Source organism: Strongylocentrotus purpuratus, unplaced genomic scaffold, assembly GCF_000002235.5.
Source record: "Strongylocentrotus purpuratus isolate Spur 01 unplaced genomic scaffold, Spur_5.0 spur5_scaffold_20, whole genome shotgun sequence".
Lineage (NCBI taxonomy): Eukaryota > Metazoa > Echinodermata > Echinoidea > Camarodonta > Strongylocentrotidae > Strongylocentrotus > Strongylocentrotus purpuratus.
Genome location: NW_022145606.1, coordinates 3679426 through 3698041, shown reverse-complemented (window position 1 = coordinate 3698041; position 18616 = coordinate 3679426). Strand labels below are relative to the sequence as shown.

At 39.2% G+C, this 18616-nt stretch overlaps 2 protein-coding genes across 2 annotated transcripts; one reads left to right on the top strand and one right to left on the bottom strand.

Moving 5' to 3' along the window:
- The first annotated feature begins 2199 nt into the window (after positions 1 to 2199).
- LOC105445958 lies at positions 2200 to 4137 on the top strand. Its single transcript, XM_011682146.2, has 3 exons — positions 2200 to 2923; positions 3141 to 3293; positions 3618 to 4137. Exons 1-3 carry the CDS (start codon positions 2688 to 2690, stop codon positions 3862 to 3864), a joined length of 636 nt encoding a protein of 211 aa, XP_011680448.1. The 5' UTR covers positions 2200 to 2687; the 3' UTR covers positions 3865 to 4137.
- Positions 4138 to 4248: 111 nt separating this feature from the next.
- On the bottom strand, positions 4249 to 11887 carry LOC586910 (putative nuclease HARBI1). The gene is made up of 5 exons (XM_030992636.1): positions 11453 to 11887; positions 7623 to 7802; positions 6881 to 6987; positions 6096 to 6244; positions 4249 to 5566 (listed from the first exon to the last, which is right to left on the bottom strand). Exons 1-5 carry the CDS (start codon positions 11733 to 11735, stop codon positions 5215 to 5217), a joined length of 1071 nt encoding a protein of 356 aa, XP_030848496.1. The 5' UTR covers positions 11736 to 11887; the 3' UTR covers positions 4249 to 5214.
- Positions 11888 to 18616: the final 6729 nt, after the last annotated feature.

Sequence of the window (18616 nt, the reverse complement as noted above, 5' to 3'; positions counted from 1 at the left end):
GGGGTTAAATATATATAAAACGATAAAGCGACAGAGCGAGGCTTTAGCGGCGAGGGAGCGGAGCGACCAAGCGGGGGTGGGTCTGGCAGGGGGTTCTGACCCCCTCCCTGAGTAGGAAGCATTTGCAATTTTAGAACCACATTAGACGCATTTTCAGGCACTTCCTGGAGTAATATGACGTAAAATTGCTTTCTCCTACCCCCTCCAAGAGATCTTTTGCAATTTGAGAATCATATTTGGCGCATTAATGTCCACCGGCACTTCCTGGAAAAAAGAGGCCTTCTGATTGATTAGACGTTCAGGGGGGGGGGGGGGTAGGAGGGTTGTAGAGGCCACCGCTAACTGACAAAACTAGCCACCAATTACCGACAAATATATTAACACTAATGCCCCAATATCTACTAATTTAAGCCTATAAATCCGGGGCCAGGAACTAAGTTATTTTTCAGTTGTTCCACTCCCGCGCGAAGCGCGGAAGCTGTGACACTTTATTAAATTATTAGAGGAAGGAGCCGATCGGTTATACCGTTCTCGACTCTTCTTGTTTCGCACGCCCCTCCCGCGCGAAGCGCAGAAGCTATGACGTTTCATTTAAATATTAGAGAAAGAAGACGATTTATTGTACCGTTCCCGACTCTTTATCCTTGCCTGAATTCAGTTCGCCCCCTCCCGCGCGAAGCGTGGAAGCTTTGACGTTTCAATAAATTATTACTCTTAATCCTTGTCTGAATTCAATTTCGCTCATCCCGCGGGAAGCGCGGAAGCTTTCACGTTTCATTAAATTATTAGAGAAAGATGACGATTCGTTGTATCGTGTCCTTGTCTGAATTCAGTTCCCCCATCCCCCTCCCGCGCGAAGCGCGGAAGCTTTGACGTTATTCTTAATCCTTGTCTGAATTCATTTTCGCCCATCCCGCGCGAAGCGCGGAAGCTATCACGTTTCATTAAATTATTAGAGAAAGATGACGATTCGTTGTATCGTGTCCTTGTCTGAATTCAGTTCCCCCATCCCCCTCCCGCGCGAAGCGCGGAAGCTTTGACGTTATTCTTAATCCTTGTCTGAATTCATTTTCGCCCATCCCGCGCGAAGCGCGGAAGCTATCACGTTTCATTAAATTATTAGAGAAAGAAGATGATTCATTATAACGTGTTCTAATTGTCTGAATTCAGTCCCCCCCCCCCCTCCGCGCGAAGCGCGGAAGCTATCACGTTTCATTCAATTATTAGAAAAAATAGACGATTAATAATTGTAGCGTGTCCTTGTCTGAATTCAGTCCCCCCCCCCGTCCCCCTTTGACGTTTCATTTAATTATTACTCTTAATCCTTGTCTAAAATCATTTTCGCTCATACCGCGCGTAGCGCGGAAGCTTTCACGTTTCATTAAATTATTAGAGAAAAAAGACGATTCATTGTATCGTGTCCTTGTCTGAATTCAGTTTCCCCTCCCCCCCGCCCTTCTGCGCGAAGCGCGGAAGCTTTGACGTTTCAATTAATTATTACTGAAATCATTTTCGCTCATACCGCGCGTAGCGCGGAAGCTTTCACGTTTCATTAAATTATCAGAGAAAGAAGGCGATTCGTGTACCGTTAATCCTTGTCTGGATTCAGTTTCCCCACTGATCCTGACGATGTACATGTACGTATATGGAACGATCGTTCGCAAATCTGTGCATGCACAGCCCGAGTGGTGGGTTGCATGTTATCTCCCGGTAGTGCTTGTCGCAGTATAGCTTCTGGAAAGGTTTCTACTAGTGTTACTGTTAGTGGCCACTAATGCCCATTAGTGACTATTAAAAACATTGCTCTTCCTGGCTATTTGCGAATGTGTCAGTTTGCAACAGAAATGGAAAAACGCACATTTTGTTGAAAATCATGTTATTATCACGAACATTTATAAATCACCTGTATGGAATTAAAAATAAGTCATGGTTTCATTTTATTTGGGGGGGCTGGCGCCCCCCCTAGCTCCCCCACCAGTACGCCAGTGGTCTAAGTGGTGTTTAACTATAACAACTGTTTAAGTTCTGCGCAGGTCGTGTTTAACTTTAGTCGCGACTTCTGCGCATGCCCAGTAGGCATTCATTCTGACATTCCTGCAGACGACAGACCGGGTGCGCATGGGTGCGCGCACCGGATAAAAAAAATTAACCCGCACAGTGCTAGTGCAATTATGATCGTGCGAATTACTGGCGCTCAATACAAACTATATCAGTGCGTCAAATACTCATTAATTAACGTTGATCGAGACCTTGCTAGTAAAATGGACGGTAAAAATGTGAAAAGAAAGGCAAATTGGGATGGGGCAGAGAAGTCCCATCTGCTAAGTCTGTTGGCTGGCGATGGAATCATCGAGGTAGTTGAAGTGAAAAACAATAATTATGCAGCTACGTCAGCGAAGAAAGTGGCTTGGAGTAGGATCTTGGCGGACTTCTCTTCAAGGTATGTCATGATATGAACTATTAATGTTACTAAAATTTAATCGACTAGATCAAACATTTAATAACATTGTTGAATTCAATTGCGGTTCTGCTTGAATATAATAATCTAGGCTAATTTGCAGCAGCTACTCATAATAATATTAGTGGATGCCATCATATATAAACAACGGCTTTATTTGTTGTATTGTATTGTTATTAGATACGGCGAGAAACGAGATGAGAGGGAGCTCAAAGATCAGTGGCGGCGGATGAAGCTGCAGGCGAAGGCAGAATGGTCATCTTTCAGATCGCAAACGGGGAAGACGGGCGGAGGTCCTCCGCCAGCCGAGCCGTCCATGATGGCGAAGGAGGTCAAACGTCTCGTGCCCACAGAGTTCAGTGAAATACGGAATCCGTTTGACGACGACTGCTACATCACGGGGAACAACCCCGAAGCCGTGACAGCAGAACTCTTCATCGCCGGGGAGAAACGCCCATCGCTGAAGTAAACAAACCTTTCATAAGTTTCCAAATATAGTTTTACCCGTGCATGTGTGTGTGTGTGTGTGTGTGTGTGTGTTGGTGCGCATGGGTGTGAGTTTTGAGTGAGCTCGATAAAGCCTTGCTAAACTAACATAAATGGGAGGGTTTAATTCTATAATTGACATGGTTAAACAAAAATGATTATTTAGTGCTGTTTAATTTGTTCACTTTATATACAGTTTGGACTCTCTCGATCAACCATCTGAAGGAGCTACGGCTCCCCTAGCCCTGGAGGCAAGTCGTCATCCCCCACCTACTCTGTACCCTGTCACTGCCCAGCAGGCCGATGCCACTCCATCCACAAGCAGTCACATCTCACTTCATCTCGATAGGTGTGTTCACACTCACAGTATATGGGGTATTTCATTTCTCAAAAATTGATTGAGTAATGCACCAAAGTCACACAACTACTTCGCCCTTAAATATCTTCATGTAATAATGTAGAAATAATGTTAGCACAATCCATATTGTCATATTTACAATAATGATAATGTTGTATCCTCATTGTAATGAATACATGTATACATCATTTCATGCATGCCAATGGCAGGGTCTTATTAACCAAAATAAATGTGGATATGTATCGATTGGCTAATCCTGTTGATTTAAATGTTAATGGACAAATCCTATTTTATTTTTATCTTTTTAATTCACAGGTCAACCCCATCCAAGAGATTTCGTGGCAGTCCTTCCCCTATACCACCACAGACTCCTACACAGACTGTTGTCCACGATGCCATAAGAGGGTGGGGCAAAAAAGAGCATGAGACCAAGCTGCACAACATGGAGGAAGAGCGACAGCAGAAAGAAGAGGAGCACAAGGCCAGGATGCAACTTCTCCAACTGGAGAAGACTTACATCCTTAAGAAGCTTGAGATAATTGAATCTTCTTTGAAAGTTTAAATAAATTGTTTGCATTTACATGCAAAATTGAACGTTAAATGATGTGTTATTAGTTTCTTTCATGTTGTCATTTTTTAATAAAAATTATCATTCTATTTACTCTGACATCCACACACTCATTTCCAAGTGGGAAAGTAAGATCTAAAAAAAAGGTAAAATGTAAATAGAGTGGAACCTCTATATAACAAGGTTCCTGATGTGGAAGGCAATTTCACTGGTCCAAGTTATATCAAAGTTTAAGTCGTGATAAAAGATATCTGATAAAAAAACAAGGTCAAATGAATGGTAAGGAGGTGCTCGTTATAACAAGGTTTCACTGTATTCCACTTCACTTCACGTTTTTAAAATATATAGTTTGAGAGAGAAAGAAAAAGGATGAATGTGTTTGTTTACATTTTGAGATAAATTTATTTTTCCGTAAAACTTTACACATTTGCATAAGATATAATTCATATTCAAAGCCAAGTTACCCATACTTCAATAAAATATAATTCATAGTATTTTTTACAAATCAGACCCGTTATTTTCTACATTACATCCATTTGCATGCCAATATTGCCAGAATAATCACTTTCACTTGAGCATCTGATAATTTCAATAAATACCTGTACATTTAAATCTGATTGCGATGCAACAAAATCTGGATATATAGATTAATATATTATAATATTAAATATAAAAAACAAGAATCTATTAAATCACTATTAAGACAACTATAGTAATAGATAGTTGTGTACGCATTTCTGTAATCTAAAAAATAAACATTCACAGTTAACAATTTATTATAGAATTGAAAATGAGTATATTGAATTTGGTTTCCCTGGAATTCAAACCAGAGACATAGGATTGCAAGGCTTGTACACCTGATATGAGTGAAATAATTTATACAAATTGTTGATGGGATAAGTACTTATCTACATGTACTATACAGATACTTATTGTATATTATCTGCAAATATTTCAAGCATATATAAAACGTACATTGCACAACAATCATTAAATAAATTGCAAATTTGCTACAATATATTTCACTATCCCAGTTGTAATAATGGTCATTTTGAAAACATAAAACATTGTATGAGATGATACAAATATACAGATTCATCCAATAAATAACTTGATATAAATATTGCAATACATGTCATTTAACACTATAATCTTGAAATACCTCTACAAGACTACGACACATATTCTTGTTTGTGTCATACATAATGTTGCCTTTGGCACTATGAAAATGCAAGAGACCCTTTGTTAATAGAAAAAAAAATACGATTTCAAGTTTACAATGAAGCTCAGTTTAAATACCAGTAGGTATTACCCTATTTCACTGATTGATATACTATTAAACATCTATGCAAAGTGCTGCCTGATCAGGTTGTCCCTCCTAATCAGCCCTTCAACATTTCGTCCGCCAGGTAGTGGACGAATGTCTCCAGGAATTTCATGAAGAACTTCAGGGCCGTCGATCTCTGGTTCTCTCCTTTCTAATGAAATGTTCCAGAGAACAGTAACCGCTACAATGGTGGTCATGGTTGTTTCGAGCTTTAGCCTCAGCCCTTTCAAGCACGGAAAGCGTCGCTTCATCTGGCCAAAAGTTCGTTCAATGATGCAACGCCCGCGTTTGTGAGCGGTATTATACCGCTGCTCTGCAGGATTTGCTGGTTGTAGGAGGGGTGTCATCACATATGGCTGGCATCCATATCTGAGTGAACGAATAACATTTATAAAGAAAGGGCAATGAATAAACAAGAATATTGCATCATTTCAAGGAACTAGTCCAACAGTATGAGTGATTATTTCAATAAGACAGGAATACATTCAATGAGGAATTGCATTATTAAAAAGCACAATGAAATTCAGTCAAATCATCTGTAATAAATCTCAGGTAAGTTTTATGTTCGGGCAAGTAAACGTAAAAAGCAGAATTGGGGTAAAATTGTGAAATAAAAATTAATGAAAACCATTTCAATTCAACTAAAGGCTGTTTTCATGATTTGTTTAAACCTAAACAATTTTTTTGAAGCCCTTTTAAAATGTTTTCTAAATTAAAGAAGTCTACGGAGGTGGTTTAAATCTGTGATTAAACAAAAGATTGAGGCGATTTAAATCATGCCAACCCTGTGTAGAAGTATTATGATTTTGCTTGCCTAAACAGGCCAATAGAGAAAGAGATGTTAGTGTGTAGGCTTGTCATACTTTCTGAATGACATAACACGAAACTCAAAACTTACCCACTATCTCCTAATAGCCACTTGGCATCCTGCCTCTCGGCCTCCAGTTGGTGCTTGATGGCAGACTCCCTGAAAATTCTGGAGTCGTGAGACCCACCTGGCCATCGTGCGACTACGTTGAGGATCCTTCCGTCACAGTCACATATCATCTGTAAATCAAACAACAATGGAATAGGGTATTATTTAATATTTACATTTGAATTAACATACAAACAAAATGAATATACCAGTGTCTGTTTTAAATCCAACTACACTAACAACTTAAAAATGCATAGCTCTTATAAACATCTTTGCAGAAGTTTCCTTTGTGTTCTCCATAACAGCTTCGAGGAAGGGGGAGCCCATCCTGTACACTTTCATCGAGAGTGCACATGTCCAAAGAGTAATACAAGATTCAAACGACAAACTTAGTTACTAATAATTCTTTTGAAGTTCATCATTTATACATAGGCCTTGACCACATCTACACTGTAAATGGAATGACAATTTACACACCGACACACAATATCATCAGAGCAAACAGTGCATTTAACATAATGCATGGGCGAGGGTCATTCCACAACCGGCACCCATGCAATCAATGCAATGCAGAGTGCATGGTTCAGAATGGTTATGTCTGTGAGTTATGACTAACGTGGCTACTCAAAGAGGTGTTCTGTCTGAGGTGAAAACAAACTATGGACCACATGTAATATCTAGAGCAAAGCAGAAATACAATCTGTTGTTTATGTAATTAAATAGAACAAATGTAGGCCTATTTAAAAAATACAGTGATTTAAATTTACCTGCACATTCAAAGAAGACGTGTTTTTCCGATTTATGAACCTCTGCGCTTGTTCCCCACCTGGATTTTGTATGGGCACATGGGTGCAGTCCACAGCACCGATGACGCCTGGGAAAGAGAAATTTACAAACATCAATATCATGCAAGGTGCAAAACGTTCTGGCTGCATGAAATGGAATCCATAGAATTGTTTAAATTATTGTTCCACTTTATTATTGAATCATAAAACAATTATGTTAATTTTAAAGCTCTGCTCATGCTCTCTAGCTACATTATAGTAGGCCTACTGTATTTATTAAATGACATCTTACGAACATTACAGAGTAGATCTATGTGATTTTACAGGCCTTAAATTTCAATATTTTAGGGCAAAGTCACTTTTCTGTAGGGCACTCCTATATTACAGCACAGATAGGAAGAATTGGAAAGGGCACAAAAAATCTCCAAGGCCAATGAGAGGGGCATTGAGGCCAATCAAAAGGGCATCCACGGCCATGGCCATGGTGGCCTTGGATTAATTTAAGCCCTGATTTTAACAACATCTACAATGTAAATTATCATACTACATGAATACATGTACACATGAATAACGTGATACACATAATTTAATATTATAAAATTAAATTGACTGCTAATCGTAAATATTTCCAAGTACTAGCTCCACGCTCGCCAAGGGCGCATTGAATCGTATTTTAATCAAGTGGTGAATTATTCAATTTTAAATTTTAATTTTAAATCCCTACCTGGGAACTGAGAGTAATCAAAGAATCTCTGCTGTACTCTCAAAACCTCCTGTGGCGTTCTCGGAAACTGTATGTACCTTGGTCGGAGAGTAGCCAAAGCGGTTGACACGTCTAAGACAACTCGTGACACTGAGGACTGAGACATCAAAGCATCATCACCATGAAGAATTTGGAAAGATCCTTAAAAAGCATGAATTAAAGAGAAAAAAAACTTCATGGAACAGAGCAAGAAAAAACAACAGTGAGGAGATCTGGCAAGCGTTTCGGGATATGCGTAAGAAGGTTAAGCAGCATATGAAAAAATCCTATGAAGACTATGTAGGTGGCATTTTGGAGAACACAATCACAGAATCTCAGAAAAAGTTCTGGCAATTTATCAATAGCCAAAAGAAAGACAATGGGGGTATACCCACATTGAAAACTGCGTCCGGCCTAGCAACCACCAGCAAAGAAAAGGCTGAGGCACTGAATAGTCAGTATCAATCCGTGTTTACACAAGAGAACATTGCAAGTTTTCCTGACAAAGGCGAAAGTCCATTTCCAGGTATGGCAAACGTCATCTTCAATACTGATGGAATTAAGAAACTGTTGGACAACTTAAATCCCCGTAAGGCAAGCGGACCAGATCTGATCCCCATTCGTATCATGAAAGAAGCGGCAAATGAGATTGCTCCCATCTTGCAGTTGATCTTCACGCAGTCATATGAGACAGGCACACTGCCAAAAGACTGGTTGACAGCCAATATTGTTGCAATCTACAAAAAGGGGAATAGGAACATACCTAGCAACTACCGCCCTGTGTCATTGACTTGTGTTACCACTAAATTAATGGAGCATATAATATCTCATTCCATTATGGGACATATTGATGAACACCAACTTCTTGCCAACTGTCAACATGGATTTCGAAAACAACACTCAACCGAATCCCAGCTAGTCAACACCTTGGAAGAAGTCACAAGATCCTTAGACAAGAAGATTCAGACAGATGTCTTGATACTCGACTTTTCCAAGGCATTCGACACGGTAGCACATCAACGCTTACTAAAGAAGATTGCACACTATGGAATAAGAGATGAAACCAATGGATGGATCCAGACGTGGCTTACTACACGAACACAGAGAGTAGTAATTGATGGGGAAGCATCGTCTACAGTTCACGTCGACTCGGGGGTACCCCAAGGTACAGTGTTAGGGCCGCTGATGTTCCTGCTGTACATCAACGACATCAGAGACAACATAAACTCTTCCATCAAATTATTCGCTGACGACTGCCTCATATTCCGAGAAATAAAGACAACAGAAGATACGACCACACTACAGAAAGACCTTGACACCTTGAACAAATGGACAGAAGACTGGCAAATGAATTTTAACTCTAAGAAATGCCACACTCTGAGAGTACATAGGAAGCGAGAACCAATCATCCACAGCTACAAACTAGGAGGGGATATCTTGCAAGCCGTACCTAGTCAAACCTATCTTGGAGTTGAAATTCATGAGCATCTCAGCTGGAAGCCTCATATCAATGCCGTTGCAGCAAAAGCAGGAAGAACCTTGGGATTCCTAAGAAGAAACATCAGCAAATGCTCATCGCATATTAAACAACAGGCCTACATCTCCTTGGTACGCTCCCAGCTAGAATATGCCTCCGTCGTCTGGGATCCATACAGACAAAATCAGATTGACCAGCTTGAGAAAATCCAAAGAAGGGCAGTACGCTTCATATGCGGAAACTACCAACGAGATGCCAGCGTCACCAAAATGAGAGAAGATCTAGCACTCCAACCCTTAGAGGAGAGACGCAGGCAAGCCCGATTAACCATGCTTTACAAAGCCATCAACCACCTAGTCGCAGTACCAATTCCAGACTACATCCAACCAAGACTCCGTTCAACACGTCAGCAACACCGACACAGATTCATGAGACCCAGCTCCAACTCTGACAGCTACAGGCAAAGTTTCTTCCCAAGAACACTCCGGGACTGGGATGAGCTCCCTACCAACTTCATTGAACTGCCCTCTGTGGAGAAGTTCAAGGGAGCCATCAGCGCCTAAATCATAGGAGGATCTGTTTTTACTCGCACAACTTGTATATACGCACTATGCACTAATCAGTCAATCATGACCACTATGAGAGACACCACACCACAATATCCTCGTTTAGTTGCTGAAAAGGCTTTTGACGAGTACCAGCATAGACGTAGACGTAGACGATCACCATTCTAATAGTAGGCCCTAATTTATTGCTATTATTTCTACATCAACAGGTGGTGATGAGTAATAGCAGTAGACCCATACTAAGGCCATAGAGAATTCACTAGACCTCTATACTTCTAGGCCTAGGGTCTATACATTTTTCTTAGCATTAAGTCTGGACTTGAAATAAAGAGGTGTTTGAAATGTTGAGAATCAATAGAATAGGTTTTAATACACAGCCAGGATAGTAATGCAGCTATGTGTGCGAGGAAGGGGACCCCAAAATGAAAATGTAATTCCAGAATCCATGATTTTATGATAAGATTAAGATTGAGAGTTAACTTAAGACCCAGAACTTCGCAGAAGCAAATAAGTAACAGAAGATTACTGAAGTCATGACGCTGCACTGCACTGGGAAGACTTTCTCACAGATACGAAATTCACGATAGGCCTAGTCTATAGCAATGTCAATGACAATGGTAATCAGTGAATGACAACATTGGGCAGACGTTGAAAACGTAAAATAAATTGCAGCGTGCGGGACTAGTCTGTAACGACTTAGACCGAAAGCTTCAGTCTCTATAATCGTCGGTTGTTCCACTGAGACTACGTCTGGCTCCACTAGACCTCCGGTTATAGAGACTGAACGACTGCCTATGCCAGCCTGTGTTGAACTTATTCCGCTAGATTTTAGCCGTTAGGCCCCTCCCACAAACATGAACAAACTTGCCACGGCCGTATTGTTATGCCCCCAAAATCCCCCAAAATGTCATTTTACCTCGTTCATTTCCAATTTTAAATTAGGCCTAGGCTATAATACATCGGTTCCACTTACTAACTTGATTGATATAATCCGTTTAATGGTCCCTTTTAAGGAAATTATCGGTCAAAATCGACATCCATGTTGAAAATCTTGCAAGCCGTGTTAAACTCTCGCTGCCGTCAATCTCATCCCTTCTAGTCTACGCCGAAGGCAAAATGATTATGAAGGAAAAACTGTGATAACGCCATTACGAACGTGTAGATGGCGCACAGTTTTTCCTTCATAATCATTTTGCCTTCGGCGTAGACTAGAAGGGATGAGATTGACGGCAGCGAGAGTTTAACACGGCTTGCAAGATTTTCAACATGGATGTCGATTTTGACCGATAATTTCCTTAAAAGGGACCATTAAACGGATTATATCAATCAAGTTAGTAAGTGGAACCGATGTATTATAGCCTAGGCCTAATTTAAAATTGGAAATGAACGAGGTAAAATGACATTTTGGGGGATTTTGGGGGCATAACAATACGGCCGTGGCAAGTTTGTTCATGTTTGTGGGAGGGGCCTAACGGCTAAAATCTAGCGGAATAAGTTCAACACAGGCTGGCATAGGCAGTCGTTCAGTCTCTATAACCGGAGGTCTAGTGGAGCCAGACGTAGTCTCAGTGGAACAACCGACGATTATAGAGACTGAAGCTTTCGGTCTAGTAACGACTGTGCATGCACGTGTGGTTGTCATGAATCTAAATTAAAAATAAGACTAAAATGGGAGCATCGTTGGTAATTTAAGAATGTCATTATTTGGACATAAAAAACGAAGAATAAGACGCATATATCAGAGACAATCGAAAATGTTTCAAACTCACCCACGGCGTAAAATCTCAAGGCTGTTAGAACCTGTAAATGGACAGGCAGTGCATCCCTTCGAGTGGTGTGCCGAGCTAGCGTAGGGCTCAGAATATCAATCAACTCCAACGTCGTCTGCTTTGAAAAGCGGTACCTGTATCTAAACTCGGCTTCGTTGTACACTTGAAATGGATCTTTCCTGTTTACTCTCTCTACTACTTGCTGCTGGTGCTGATTAAAAATATTCAGAAAATTCTCATAATGCTCGAGGTCATGGAGCAAACCCTCCGCTGCGGCAGCCATGATGATTGTAATTGATAGACGCGTAGCTACCGTAACCAGGCATAAATGGGGGCCCCGGCCCGGGGCTCGGAAGATACAGAAAAGAAACTTCTCCAACAAAATGGATAATTTATTATAGATAATGGAATTTCCAACGTGTCATCATTAGATAAGAACAGTTGATATTATCGAGAAAAAAAATCAGGCTACACGAGAAAAAATCTTGCAAAACGTATTTGAAATTTTAGAGGATGCCCGTACTATCGTTCTCCCCCGCAAGTTCGGGGTCAGCAGGTAGAGAGTACCGTACACGTTGAAAAGCAGCAGAATCGCGCCCTTAAACAGGACTTAAACAACCCCTCGCAGTTGTCTAAAGTTAAACAGGACTTAGACAGGACTTCGTGTTTAACTTTATTTAAACACGACTGCAGAATACCAAAAAAGTTAGACACGACTTCGTGTCTAAAGTTAGACGGGACTTAGACAGGACTATTGACAACTGTTTAGTTAAACAGGAGTTAGACACGACTTCAGAATACGGGCCATGTTTATTTAGTCAAAAATGTTACTTGTAAAACGGTAAAGAGTATTTTCACAGCGTTGACGAAACACTCCATATTATAAAGAGTAGTTTTGTAGTGATGATTATTTTGTTCATTTTCATTCAGGTATCCGTCCATTAGTTTTTTAATCATGTTTCCTTTTGGTCATTTTCATTCTAGTATCTGACGAGTAGTTTGGTGGTCATGTGTAGTTTGTACATTTATATTCTGGTATCTGACTAGTAGTTTTTTATGTTTTTTGCCTCTGACAGAGGCAGACGTGTGTTTGTGGTGCTCCGTAAATTCCCATATTTTGTGCGTTTATAGTGCACTTTCTTTTGACTGTTATACATCTACGTCTTGGAAATTTTCCTGTGATTGTGGACATTTCACTCTTTTCGACGGTATGTGAACATTTTCCGAGATATATTCGTTTTTCGTCAATTTTAATCCAGTTTTTTAGCGAATTTATATTTCAAATTTGAACACTCTGCGTAGCATCAAAACAATTGTGCGCAAAAATATTGCGCCATACTAGTTAAGTTACGCAAAGGACCAGCATCTTTGGGAGAAAACAGAAAACAGGTGGACAGGTGGACGTATTTTGTTGAGCTCTCCGATAAATTGCCTTATTTGCAGACATTTTACATTTTCACGTGAACTCCTATACTTCGCTGGATGGCGTACGTGATGGTGATTATTTTCTGAAAATTTTCTCGTGAAATCAATAATTTTTCATCTCAATTTTGGAGACTTTTGTGACTTTCGTTTCGTTTTTCGGTCAATAAGAACTTTTGAATATCAACAAGGTATAGGCCCTACGCGTATCTACTCAATTTTCATAACAATAAAAAAACATTCCGTTAACAACCATCACTTTCATCTGCTTATCTTACTTTACGCGTCCTCATCACTTCTTTGGTTGTAACGCTTCATCATTCGCGCATCTCTATTATTACGTCATAGCTTAGACACCTGTTAATTTGTTATGGCGAGTAACTTTCACATACTAGACGATGAAGTGTCTATGAAATCTACTGTTAAGGACTCCGTCTCGGAAGCTGTTAGTTATGCCTTGGTTGCTGGTGCTAGCACAAAGAAGAGGCCGCAGTCTTCGACAACGCCCAGGACACCGGGACCGAAGCTCAACAACGATCTCGTCGCAGATCTAGTGCGTCAGGTTGTTGAGGTTCTGCAACCAATCATCATCAAGACCGTGGCGACTGCTGTAACTGCAGCCATGGATTCTGTGATGGAAGGCTTGAGGAAATTGACTCCTCCTCCTCCTCCTCCTCCTCCTACTCCGTCAGCAGCAGCATCCGCCCAGACCAACGTTCTAAGGTTTGAGGTGGACCGTCTGGAGCAATACAGTCGTCGGGAAAACATCAAGATTTATGGCCTGCCTGTGATAGCTGGGGAGAACACGTCCGATGTGGTGGTGAAGCTGGGGAGGGAGATTGGTGTGGAGGTGACGAGAGATGACATCAGCGTCTCTCACCGTCTACCTGGAGGACGATCTGGTAAGCCGGCGCCAATCTTGGCCAAGTTCGTTCGCAGAGAGAAGAGGACGGAGTTCATGAAGAAGAAGCGACGACTGAGGGAGACGAAGCGGGATGTCTTCATCGCAGAAGATCTGACTTCGCTCCGTGCCAAGATGCTCAGGAAGGTAAAAGAAGACCGTGAAAGTATCGAGAAAGTCTGGACCATCGATGGCAGAATCTTTTGCCTACTGAATGGCGGCACGAAGGTAATCATCGACACGCCTGATGACCTCCTGAAGATCGGGTGGTCCGAGGACCGTCTTCGTTCTTCAGGTCTTTTCTTGATGGGGTAGGGATACGTCGGCCCGGTGAATGTGACGAAGCACGCTAATTTTTTAAGTTTAAACGTTTGCGGGTTAAGAAAAAAATTAAATGATGGAATATTGGAACAGTACATTAAAGATTTTCATATTGTATGTTTGAGTGAAACTAAAGTTGACGATATTAATGAACCTTTTTTACCTGATGGCTTCAAATACCTCTTTAAAGACAAACCAAGTCAAAGCAACTTTCCGTTTGGTGGCGTTCATGGACTTGGTGTTCTACTACGAAAAGAAATATTCAATTTTGTGTCAATTATTAAACAGGCTAAATCTGAAACAGTATTTTGGTTAAAGATCGGCGAGAAGGCATTTGGATTTCCGTTTATACTTGGTGCTGTTTACATTCCTCCTGAAAATTCTAAATATTTTAACGAGTCTATGTTTGATGACATTGCTTCTGATCTTCTCATGTTAAAAAATGTACATAACATGCCATTTTGTCTTCTTGGAGATTTTAATGCAAGAACAGGTGTTGAAAATGAAATCTCTGGTTATTCTGAGGATTGCGCCAACAGTCATTATGTGAATGATTTTGATAACGATTATATAAACACTGATAATTTCCAGACTTATAACATAAGGTTGAGAAGATGTAACAGCGACGCTGTTATTAATAACCACGGAAAAAGATTTCTTGAACTATGTAGACATTTTAAACTGATTATTGCAAACGGTCGTGTAGGCGTGGATAAACAAGGTGATTTTACATGTGCTAACACAAGTACCATTGATTATTGTGCCGCATCGCTCGAATTATTCCATGTCCTTAATCATTTTGCGGTTGATGTATTTGACCCTTTTTTGTCTGACAAACATAATCCCATTGTATTAAGATTGAATAGCGAAAGCAGTTATGAAAAATGTAAAAGTGAAGGAAAAGTGAAAAAAGTTTCGGGATCAACGACGAAAATTAAATGGAGTGTAAATTCTGCTAAAGATTTTGTTGATAACATCGATCAAAGTCTAGTTGAAAATATACATCATGCTGTTGATCGTTTGGAGGGTCACGACATTCAGATTGATCAGGAATCAATCGATAATGTAGCTTGTTTATTAAAAAATATTTACCTTACGGCGGCCAAAAAAAGTGGAATGGTAAAAACCTATGGAAATTATAAACCTTGTAAATCTGGTCGAAAGCGGAAACCATGGTTTGATGCAAACTGTGCTCGGTTAAGGGCTCAGTATTTTCATCTTAAAAATCTTAGGAAGACTGATAAATCTGATAGTATTGAAAAGGAATATACCAAAGTTAAGAAAATGTATAAAAAAGCTATTCGTTCAGCTCAAAGCAACTTTGATATAAAAATCCACAGTGAATTAAGAAATCTTAAAATCAATCAACCACAAGCATATTGGAAAATTATTAATTCAGCTAACGGTTTAAATAATGAAAAAACCCCAATTGAAATTCATTCTCTTGAACAACACTTTCGTGGTCTGAGCCAAAACCAAAGAGATAATGCAGATATATTAGAACCTGACCAAATTCTTTCGAGCAATCAATGTATCAATCGTTCTATAAGCAGGGAAGAAGTAACACGTCAAATAAATAGACTGAAAAACGGTAAGGCACATGGCGATGATTTAGTTCTAAATGAATTTTTGAAGTGTAGCACAAAGTCTGTTTTATCAGTAATCATTAGGTTATTTAACATTGTATTAGAAAGTGGAATTGTACCATCTGAATGGACAATAGGGTTAATTCACCCTCTTTATAAGAAGAAAGGAAATCCTAATGATCCGAACAACTATAGAGGAATAACATTGCTTAGTTGTCTTGGCAAGCTGTTTACAGCAGTCTTGAATGAGCGACTTACGTCTTATCTCGAAGATAATGAATTGCTAGGTGATGAACAGGCTGGTTTTCGAAATGGTCATTCAACGCTTGATCACATTTTTGTTCTTCATTCAGTGATCGATTTATATCTCTCTTCAAAAGAGAGGGTTTATTGTGCATTTATTGACTACAAGAAGGCATTTGATTTGGTTGACAGGAGTTCTCTTTGGAATAAATTACTTAAGAATAATGTTGATGGAAAGTTTTTCAATGTAATTAAGCATATGTATGCTCAGGCTAAGTCATGTGTAATTTCTGGTACAGAAAAGTCTTCTTCATTTGATTGTAACATTGGTGTGCGACAAGGAGAAAATTTGTCTCCGATGCTATTTGCCCTTTTTTTAAATGACTTCAAACAATTCATTTGTGAAAAGTTTGGAGGCATACATATTCTTCCTGACAAGATTGATGCAGCTGCGTATCAAAAAGGTATAGATGTATATCTCAGGCTTTTTACATTACTGTATGCAGACGATACAATAGTTCTTGCAAAAACTGAAAGTGAACTTCAGCTTGCTCTTGATGCAGTATCTGATTACTGTAAAAAATGGTTTCTTCAAGTTAACACAGCTAAAACCAAAGTTGTGGTATTTTCTCGTGGTAAAGTTCGAAAAATTCCTATATTTAAATTTGATCATGATATTGTAGAAGTTGTTGATGAATACGTCTATCTTGGAACTACTTTTAACTACAACAACAAATTTCGTAAAGCTCAAATTAAGCAACTTAATCAAGCTAGACGAGCAATGTATAGTCTATTATCTAAAACTTATCAACTGCACTTACCTATTGATATCCTCTTGGAATTATTTGATCAACTTGTGTTGCCCATTCTGCTCTATGGAAGTGAGATATGGGGATTTGAAGTGCTACATGATCTTGAAATTTTCCACATGAAATTTTGTAAGCAAGCCCTTTCTGTCAACAAAACAACTGCAAATTGTATGGTACTTGGTGAATTGGGGAGGCTTAAACTTGAGAAATATATCGAAAGCAGAATGATAAACTTCTGGTGTAGGATTGTACATAGTGGACAGGATAAATTTTCTGGTAAGGTGTATATTATCTTAAAATTACTCTTTGAGAAGAATATATATCAGGCACCTTGGTTAAAAAAAATCAAGCTGACTCTGGACAATATGGGGATGTCTAATTTATGGGAAATTTGTGAAAATACTAGCTATGAGTGGGTCAAACAAACTGTGGAACGTCGATTGAGAGATTCTCATGCTCAGTATTGGTCTGCTTGTATGTATGATAATTCGCATTGTGTTAACTATCGAATCTTCAAACATTCTTTATGTTTAGAAAGATACTTAATCGATCTCATTAAAAGAGATCGGACAATATTAAGTCGTTTTCGCTGTGGCAATCATTACCTGCCGATTGTAGCTGGTAGATATTCAAATACTCCAAGGGAAATGAGGCTATGTACGCTGTGCAATTTGCAATCGCTTGGGGATGAGTTTCATTACTTGTTTGTATGCCCTACCTTTCGTTCAGAAAGAAAATTGTTCATCGATAAATATTTTATTGAAAGACCAAATACACTGAAAATGGATCAGCTTTTTAACTCCAATAATGTACAAACACGTTTAAACTTAGTAAAATTCTGTCGAAAAATAATGCTTCGTTTTCATTAATTTAAGTATGTGCAAAAACATGTTATGAGTTCAATATTAACTTTATGTTTCTATTTTTTGTCTTATATCAATTTATTAAATTGATATCAAGAATATTTTCAGTAATTCATTAATTCAGATATCAATTTACTGGTGCCAGTAAATTTCTTTTTCAATTGCTTCCATTAATTTCGTCATTAATTATCGTTTTAATTAATATTATCGTTTTGTTTTTGATTATTATTATTATTATCATCATCAATATTGTTATCATTATCATCATAATTTTTCTCACTTTTGTCGATAGTGTTATTTTGTATGGATTAACATTAATTCTATTTGTATTGTATATTTCACAGTGTTTAATTGACAAATTCAAACTGATTGTAAACTTCTCCAATACCCCAATGTGGGTGACATGAGAATAAATTGTCATTGTCATTGTCATTGTCATTGTCATAGCAGATACCAACGCAGCAACGTAACCATGGAAACTTTACCAACAAATTTACGTGGACTCCGCGTGAAGCAACTACGTGCTGAGTTACAGAAAAGAGGTATGCATACAAACGGAGTAAAGGCGATCCTTCTTGAAAGACTAGAAAATGCAGTAGGCCTAGACGAAATAAGGAACACTAATGCCGCTGGTGATGTAGATGAAGATAAACATGAAAAGCCAGATGATGTCTTCAATGATGACGCAGACTGCCGACAACTACTGCATAATGTACTGAGTGAAATAAAAGGCTTGAATAGTAGGCTAGATACTATCGAGAAGAAGTTCAACAATCTATTCGAACAGCATACTTCTACCCCGGTTGGGTCACTCCCCTGCAAAGAGTGACACGTATGACCGTTACCACCAATGCATATAACCCCCTTTTGCGGTCAATATCAAGGACATTTTGTGAAATTTAACCCCCTTTTTTACGTCAAAACAAGGACAAAATCGTACTTTGGAATACCCCTATTTATAAGATTGTAAGGACACTTTCGCAAATTTACCCCTATTTTACCATATTTCAAGGACAAGA